The sequence below is a fragment of the Entelurus aequoreus genome, linkage group LG06 (genome assembly GCF_033978785.1).
Source record: "Entelurus aequoreus isolate RoL-2023_Sb linkage group LG06, RoL_Eaeq_v1.1, whole genome shotgun sequence".
In the NCBI taxonomy this organism is placed as follows: Eukaryota; Metazoa; Chordata; class Actinopteri; order Syngnathiformes; family Syngnathidae; genus Entelurus; species Entelurus aequoreus.
The window spans coordinates 37,319,499-37,329,285 of NC_084736.1; the positions used below are offsets into that span (position 1 = coordinate 37,319,499).

The following is a 9,787-nucleotide window of genomic DNA, read 5'->3' on the forward strand; positions in this document are numbered from 1 at the left end:
TACCGACCACGCAGTCTGATATTTTGTATATCAATGATGAAATCTTAACATTGCAACACATGCCAATACGGTCGGGTTAACTTATAAAGTGCAATTTTAAATTTCCCGCTAAACTTCCGGTTGAAAACGCCTTTGGATGATGACGTATGCGTGTGACGTAGCCAGTGAAACAGGTGTATCGGTAAATGGTAAATAGTAAATGGGTTGTACTTGTATAGCGCTTTTCTACCTTTTTTAAGGAACTCAAAGCGCTTTGACACTATTTCCTCATTCACCCATTCACACACACACATTCACACATTCTCACACTGATGGCGGGAGCTGCCATGCACGGCGCTAACCAGGCCCATCAGGAGCAAGGGTGAAGTGTCTTGCTCAAGGACACAACGGACGTGACTAGGATGGTAGAAGGTGGGGATTGAACAAGGAACCCTCAGATTGCTGGCACGGCCACTCTCCCAACTTCGACACGCCGTAGCCCATTGAAGCCAATACAAAATAGCTCTGTTTTCATTTCATAATTCCACAGTATTCTGGACATCTGTGTTGGTGAATCTTTTGCAATTTGTTTAATGAACAATGGAGACTGCAAAGAAGAAAGTTGTAGGTGGGATCGGTGTATTAGTGGCTGGCTGTAGCAACACAACAAGGAGGACTTACTTGGATAGCAGACGCGCTAGCCGACGCTAGCCGCCAACCGCACCGATGATCGGGTGAAGTCCTTTGTCGCGCCGTCGATCGCTGGAACGCAGGTGAGCACGGGTGTTGAGCAGATGAGGGCTGGCTGGCGTAGGTGGAGCGCTAATGTTTTTATCATAGCTCTGTGAGGTCCAGTTGCTAAGTTAGCTTCAGCGTCGTTAGCAACAGCATTGTTAAGCTTTGCCAGGCTGAGAATTATTAACCGTGTAGTTACATGTACATGGTTTAATAGTATTGTTGATCTTCTGTCTATCCTTCCAGTCAGGGATTTATTTATTTTGTTTCTATCTGCATTTGAGACAGATGCTATCACGTTAGCTCAGTAGCTAAAGAGCTTCGCCGATGTATTGTCGTGGAGATAAAAGTCACTGTGAATGTCCATTTCGCGTTCTCGACTCTCATTTTCAAGAGGATATAGTATCTGAGGTGGTTTAAAATACAAATCCTTGATCCACAATAGAAAAAGGAGAGAGTGTGGAATCCAATGAGCCAGCTTGTACCTAAGTTGCGGTCAGAGCGAAAAAAGATATGTCTTGCACAGCATTCTAGTCCGTTACTCTAACGTTCCTCATCCACGAATCTTTCATCCTCGCTCAAATTAATGGGGTAATCGTCGCTTTCTCGGTCCGAATCGCTCTAGCTGCGTTGAAAACAATAGGAAAATATGAGGAGGCGAACAACTGGTCACGCTACTTCCGGTAGGGGCAAGGCTTTTTTTTATCAGAGACCAAAAGTTGCGAACTTTATCGTCGTTGTTCTATACTAAATCCTTTCAGCAAAAATATGGCAATATCGCGAAAAGATCCGGTATGACACATAGAATGGATCTGCTATCCCCGTTTAAATAAAAAAAAATCATTTCAGTAGGCCTTTAAGTCTCTAGATCAGATGTAATCATCGATTAAAGGTTTTAATAATTTTTTTTAATGTTTTTTTTAGTGTTTGTTTTACGCCCTTTTTGTCAAAGTAAACTTTGGCAAAAACACAAAATATGCAATCATTTCTAAAATATTTCAAAGTGGAATATTTAATGTGAAGTAATTGGTGCCTTAAATAGGTCAATAATTCATAACAACATTGATTTTGATTCATTATTATTTTATGAGCAATGACAGTTTTTATTTTAAATCCCACATTTGGCAAAAACACAAAATATGCAATAACTTCCCCAAAAAATATTTCAGGTGGAATATTTAATGTGAAGTAATTGGAGCCTTGAACAGTTCAATAATTCATAACAACATTGATTTTAATTCATTATTATTTTTTTGAGCAATGACAGATTTAAAGAAAACCGTATGCATGGCAGCTTTGTGTTCCTAGCAACTTGTTCTTGTTACATTACACATGTTTGCTCTTCTTTTCTGTTTGTTTATAAAGTATATTTAGAATGTTAAAACATGAGCTGCGGCCACATTTTGGACAGCCCTAAATTACAGGCATGGTTGCACAAATGATATTTTCCTTTATCCCAATCTAAGATAAGTAGCCTTTGATGACAAATGTCTGTGTACATTTTCCAAAGCTGTTTTGATAAAACATAACTTAATTAAAAGATGACCAACTCATGACATACTTACAATCATTGTGTGTAAGTCATCTTCTAATTGGTCCAAACATCTGTGGTCGGATAATGTGTAATTGTGAGGTTAGAAATGACACAATTCTTACTGAGCAATCTGCTGTGATCCAATCATTCAAATGTTAAATCATGACATCATTGAATTTTGCAATGTTTTTTTTTTACTCTTCAGGTTGAAAGAGACTTTGAGAGAGAATATGACAAGCTCCAAAAGTAAGTGATGAAAGGTTATTTAAATGTGCTCACAACACAAACACATCACTGTCTTGAAACGAAGTGATACTTCAAATTCTCATGCTTGTGGATTCCTATGGAGGTTTTTTGTTTTTTTACATCACATTTTGCTGACAATTTCATTGAATAAAAATGTGTGTGTTTAAAAACATGTTTTGTTAAAATACAGTGTTTTAAAATTCAGTGTGTAAAAATTCAGGATAAAAAGATCAGTGCATAAAAATTCAGTACAGAAGTATTTGTTTAAAACTCAAGACTCACTTCCGGTAAATTAAGCCTGAAGCAATCGATCCTGTCTCAGAAGCAGCCAATGAGGTGTCAAGTTTGAAGTCATGTGACAGTCCCAAGTCACCATAAGTGGGTCTTGACTTTTGAAGCAACGAATGTTTTCTTCACTGAATTTTTCTGCACATAATTTTTATACACTAGATTTTTAAAAACACACATTTTGCTCACAATTTTTCATCGAATGAAATTGTCATCTTAATTTGAGCAAGGGTGAAGTGACTTGATCAAGGACACAACGGACGTGACTAGGATGGCGGAAGCTGGGGATCGAACCAGGAACCCTCAAGTTGTGTGTGTGTATATATATATATATATATATATATATATATATATATATTTATATATATATATATTTATATATATATATATATATATATATATATATATATATATATATATATATATATATATATATATATATATATATATATATATATATATATAGTAAATAGATTTTAGAAATGATGACTCAATTTAGAATCATGATGAATAACAATCGCAATTCAAATGTGAATCAATTATTTTGTTCACTTTAGCATTTACCTTGGAAAGTGGACTTCGACAGCATTGCCTTCCGGCTGCTTTTCAGTCAACGGCCACTAATGGATGTCTGCAATTCAAATTGTTTTCTTGCAGTTTAAAGCATAGAGTGTTTTGTACAAATAGATATTAAAATCTCAGACTCATGGTGTTAGAAAAAAATCAATGTTAATTGTAGAATTTGAGTCAAAACACTGATGATATTATTTGCAAGTAACATTGAAGCTGACCAGAAAGGCATCCTGGACTTGTGCACATGAAGTTGAAGAAAGCTCCCTGAGGGCCGTGTGGAATAAGAGTAGGAGGAGCCTTCATCAGTAAGGTGTGGTGCCCATAGACCTTGAAAGTGAGTCAGAAGCAGCAGGCTTGTACTGGCATCTTTGCTGCTCCACCCTCCACAATTGATCAGTGCATCATGGGAATTATTTGATCTCACAAGCTGTGGTTCCTGTTTTGCATTTAGCCATATTTCATTCAGGTGATTGTGGTGCTACAGGTGTGGCACACTGGAAGTGTTTCTTTTTGAAAAAGAGAGCAAAGAGCAGTCCTGAAAGCTTTTGTCGATGGACAGGAACTATCTGCCTGTCCTCGTCATGGGACATTCATCCGACAATTATTTAGTTTCTATTTCTTCTGCAATTGTCTGAAGGTGCAACATCTTCTCTGATGTCTGCTGACCTGCTCTGTTTGTATTGTTTCATACCCTTCCTCATGATTTTAGCGTACAGGATGTTCATCTACATTGTTTTAGAGGCCACATTTCCAAACGAGTTATTATTTTACATATTTCAGAGAACCAGCCTCCTCCACAGTAGATATTTGATTTTGGTCTATTTATTTTGTCCGAGTTACAGGAGTGTTCTACTGTTTTTAAGGACCTTCTAGTCTGAGAATCATCTCTGTGACAGCACTTTAGTGTCTTTAAGAATCTGCTGCTAAAATGTCAGCCCGAAACAAGTTTTTTGAATTGAACTGCAGCTTAATATCCAAGATGACGAAAAAGTGAGGACCTAAAATAGAACTAGGGATGTAAGGATACAAACATTTCATGTCACGATGAGTGTGACCAATAGGGGTGAGGATCTTTGGGCACACAACCATTCGATCCCATTTCTCAGGTGACCATTCGATTCAGAATCGATTCTCAATTCAACACGATTATCTATTCTCGCAATGTATTATTTGGTAAAATAATTATGATGAAACCTTTTCAAAACAGGTAACAGGCTACAAAAAAAAGTTTACATTCTACTTACAATGTTAAAATATATGAGAAATACGAATTTATTGCATTTGTAAAGGTACAAACCCCAAAAGCAGTGAAGTTGTCACGTTGTGTAAATGGTAAATAAAAACAGAATACAATGATTTGCAAATCCTTTTCAACTTATATTCAATTGAATAGACTGCAAAGACAAGATATTTAATGTTTCAACTGAGAAACTGAATACATTTTTTGCAAATAATCATTAACTTAGAATTTAATGGCAGCAACATGTTTCAAAAAAGCTGGCACAAGTGGCAAAAAAGACTGAGAAAGTTGAGGAATGCTCATCAAAGACTTATTTGGAACATCCCACAGGTGAACAGGCTAATTGGAAAAAGGTGGATGCCATGATTGGGTATAAAAGCAGCTTCCATGAAATGCTCAGTCATTCACAAACAAGGATGGGGCGAGGGTCACCACTTTGTCAACAAATGCCTGAGCAAATTGTTTAAGAACAACATTTCTTAACCAGCTATTGCAAGGAATTTAGGGATTTCACATCTGCAGTCCGTAATATCATCAATAGCTTCAGAGAATCTGGAGAAATCACTGCATGTAAGCTGCAATACCCGTGACCTTGGATCCCTCAGGCAATACTGCATCAAAAAGCAACATAAGTGTGTAAAGGATATCACCACATGGGCTCAGGAACACTTCAGAAAACCACTGTCAGTAACTACAGTTGGTCGCTACATCTGTAAGTGCAAGTTAAAACTCTACTATGCAAAGCCAAATCCATTCATCAACAACACCCAGAAATGCTTCGTTGGGCCTGAGCTCATCTAAGATGGACTGATGCAAAGTGGAAAAGTATTCTGTGGTCTGACAAGTCCACATTTCAAATTGTTTTTGGAAACTTTGGACCAAAGAGGAAAAGAACCTTCCGGAGGTGCAAAGTGTTAAAGGCAGTATCTGTGATGGTATGGGGGTGTATTAGTGCCCAAGGCATGGGTAACTTACACATCTGTGAAGGCACCATTAATGCTGAAAGGTACATACAGCGTTTGGAGCAACATATGTTGCCATCCAAGCAACGTTATCATGGACGCCCCTGCTTATTTGAGCAAGAAAATGCCAAGCCACGTGTTACAACAGCGTGGCTTCATAGTAAAAGAGTGCAGGTACTAGACTGGCCTGCCTGTAGTCCAGACCTGTCTCCCATTGAAAATGTGTGGTGCAATATGAAAGCTAAAATAGCAGAAGGGAGACTGTTGAACAACTTAAGCTGTACATCAAGCAAGAATGGGAAATAATTCAACTTCAAAAATGTGACTCCTCAGTTCCCAAACCTTTACTGAGTGTTGTTAAAAGGAAAGGCCTTGTAACACAGTGGTAAAAATGCCCCTCTGACTACTTTTTTGCAATGTGTTGCTGCCATTACATTCTAACTTCATGATTATTTGCAAAAAATAACAAAGTTTCTCAGTGTGAACATGAAATATCTTGTCTTTGCAGTCTATTCAATTGAATATAAGTTGAAAAGGATTTGCAAATCATTGTATTCTCTTTTTATTTACCATTTACACAACGTGACAACTTCACTGCTTTTGGCTTTTGTACATTTGCAATATAATTATGTATTTTTACATCGGTGGTTAAAACTGGGGTACTTAAATCTTGTGTCACCAGGCAGAATTCAAACTGTAAATCCCGCCCCCTCGCTGACAGCCCCTCCCAGTCTTCTCCTCTCTGGAAGTGCAGGAATTGGCGCAGCAGAGCTTTACGTGCACACACATAGGCATTTGGCAGTCTGAAGTGGTAGGGAAGGATCTCCTCGTTCCTATTTTGTGGCAGACTTTCGGTAACACACGAAAAATGACACGCGCAAAATATAGGAACGTGGAACCTGTGTAGAAGGAAAACAGCCAAAGTTAGTCCAAGACTGGCCCCTGCAATGCCCTCCAATTTGAATACGCCGGACCAATATTAATTCGAGTTTCAGCTCTTCTTTGGTTTTTTAGACGTACATCATCTTTCTTTTCTTTCTCTGATTTCCTCTCTTGTTTAGTTTTTTAGCAGTATATGCTGTAAAGGCACATGCGGGTATTGCCATCTGGAGGGGTTGACCGCCACTAAGACAAACGAGTTTGTCTTCCATGGTGTTATTTACTAAAATACTTCATTATAAGGCACAGATGTACGATCTTTTCAGATATGATTACGATATCCTGTATGATGCTAATATAATTTTTTTTCAGTTAAAGAATATAACTTACCCTAGCTTTAATTTGGACTCACATTAATGTTGACAGTAATGCCGTTTATCGGCAATAATTTCTAGGTCAATATATGGGGTGGCATGGCGTGCCAGAAACCTGAGGGTTGCAGGTTCGCTCCCCGCCTCTTACCATCAAAATCGCTGCCGTTGTGTCCTTGGGCAGGACACTTCACCCTTGCCCCCAGTGCCGCTCACACTGGTGAATGAATGATGAATGATGGGCGGTGGTCGGAGGGCCGTAGGCGCAAACTGGCAGCCACGCTTCCGTCAGTCTACCCCAGGGCAGCTGTGGCTATGAAAGTAGTTTACCACCAGCAGGTGTGAATGAATGATGGCTTCTCACTTCTCCGTGAAGCACTTTGAGTGTCTAGAAAAGCGCTATATAAATCTAATCTATTATTATTATTATATTATTATAGGTCAATATATACATTTGTTATGAGCCCATGCCTACAAATGACTGACAACACTTGAAGTAAACAAGCTACAGCAACAACTTACATTAATCACATTACAAAAATAGGTGCAACTGCTAAAAAGGAGAGGACTTAAAGGGGTTCTTAGAGGAACGCCTCAGTTATGTAAATGACTAGTTTGGACCCCCAATGTTTGCTCTCAAGATAAGAATGTCAGTGCAAAGTTCTTCTATACAACAGCAGCACTCTAATGTTTAGTAATGTTCTTCCAAAATACTTGCCTCCTAAGTTCTGAACTAAACTGGCCGACCAGCATGGAGTCATTGTGGAGCTGGATTTGGCCAGTTGAAGAGCCGTGCTGTATGTATTTTAAGTGCTAGAAGAATATTGTTTCCTAATTGGTGGTTATGGTGGCTCAGTGCAGGAAAGTAGACCAACACAGTAGTGCAGTAAAAGTCATGCTGTAGACGCCACCATGTGCTCTTAGAACAGACTTATTATTCCACATTTGTCACTCAAAGGAATTGCGTAGCTGTTATTTTTGCTGCAAACTTGTGTCTTGACAGAGCTGACAGTGGGGCAGGGAGCAGCAGCTGTTCCATTAGCCCACCCTATTAACACCTTTTGGAAAGCCTCACCTGACTCTGGTCAGCCTCGCTGACAAAGCCGAGAGCGACAAGTAGACGCAAACAGCCTGAGAGGTATGAAGTAGCACTGACTACAACAGGGGTGTCCAGACTTTTTACACTGAGGGCCGCACACTGAAAAATTACAACGTGCGGGGACAATTTGCCATTTGTCATTTTCTAAACCAAAACAATATGTATTGTAACCCTTAAGGCTCCCCTCAATTTTGGTGAATGCTAAAAGGGTCTCAGTCATTAGTGTTAAAACATGTATATGTGTGTGTGTGTGTGTGTGTGTATACAGTATATATATATATATATATATATATATATACACACATATTTATATACACACATATATATACATACGTATATATGTATATACACACACACACATATATACACACGTATATATATACTGTATATACACACATATATATATACACACACACACATATATATATATATTTTAAAGATGTAACGGTACGTGTATTTGTATTGAACCGTTTCGGTACGGGGGTTTCGGTTCGGTTCGGAGGTGTACCGAACGAGTTTCCAAATGGACATGTTAAGTAGCGTACCGCACGTTGTGTAAACAATGCACACCGAGGCACAACACACGGCATGCTAGCAGCTACCGGGCTACAATAGACTGACCATACGTCCTCTTTTCACCTGACATTTCCTCTTTTGCGGGGCTGTCCGGGGGGAGTTTCTTAAATGCCTCAAATGTCCAGCATTTTGAGTTAGGGTTGCGTGTATTTTCTATGTACGTTCAGGGTTAAGAAGGGGTTAAAAACAAAACAAATTGTACGCGCAGCAGCATTAGAGAGGGAGGGGCAGAGACAGAGAGAGCGAGAGAGTTGTGATGAACGCGCATGCTTCGTCAGGCTCTGCGTTTTATCCATAGATTTATCAGATTTAATTTTTTATTATCTATAGCAGGGGTGTCAAAAGCGTGGCCCGGAGGCCATTTGCGGCCCACAGCCAATGTTTTAAAGGCCCACGGCACATTCTAAAAATACTATTAAAATAAACAAAAACATAACAAAAGTGAAATAAAGAAGTTTAAAGGTGAAATGTAATTTAGAAAAAGTTGCAATGTTGACTAATAAAACAAAGCTGTTTTTTTTCTTTCAAACTGTCATTGCTCAAAACATAATATTGAATCAAAATCAATGTTATTATGAATTATTGACCTATCCAAGGTTCCGATTACTTCACATCAAATATTCCACTTAGAAAAATATTTTTGGTGGAAGATTTTGCATATTTTGTGTGTTTGCCATTAAAAACATAGTTTTGTTTGACAAAAAAGGGCAGAAAACAAACAAACAAAAAAACAACATAAAAAATACTAAAAAATTTTGAAATGAAGAATAGATCTGAAGTTGATGTAGACTCCAGAGATTTAAGCGTTAAATATAAAATGTATGTATGCCCTGGCACACCATTATCATCATTTCATGACCTAAGCAAAACACTTTTTACACTATTATACTGAAATAATATACCTACAACTTATTAAATAAAAACATAGAAAAAACTACCAGCAGTGGTAAAGTTTAGATCCATGAAGGAAAGAAGAAAGTGAATGAATGTTTATAACTGAATACATTTACATATGTATACAAATTTGTTTTCTTTTTTTATTATTTTTTTAATGAATGAAGTAACGTTTATGACAACCTTTTTCCAAAACACAATATAGAATGTGAGATATAACAGGATAATGCATACGTTTATAATTTATTTTCAAAATCCTTACAAAAAAGTGGGACCCCAAAAATGTACTGTGGGACCCCATTTAGAAAATTCCTAGCGCCAACACTGCTGTCAACAGAGGAGAAAAAATGTTTATTTAAATAAATATATTATTTATAAAGCAAGTTCGAGTATCATTGGCAAATTTTCACC

The 9,787-nt window shown here is 37.9% G+C and overlaps 1 protein-coding gene across 2 annotated transcripts in view; it reads left to right on the forward strand.

Moving 5' to 3' along the window:
- Positions 1–9,787, forward strand: part of bin3 (bridging integrator 3) — a 455,445-nt gene that overhangs the window by 52,534 nt on the left and 393,124 nt on the right. The window contains exons 3-4 of one of the 2 annotated variants that reach the window (XM_062049503.1): positions 2,454–2,494; positions 7,811–7,945. Coding sequence is in view for 1 of the 2 variants with exons in the window: in XM_062049501.1 (XP_061905485.1) it covers positions 2,454–2,494 (41 nt within the window). In the remaining variant the exon portion in view is untranslated. The remainder of the gene's footprint in view (positions 1–2,453; positions 2,495–7,810; positions 7,946–9,787) is intronic. The other variant, XM_062049501.1, reaches the window with a different exon arrangement.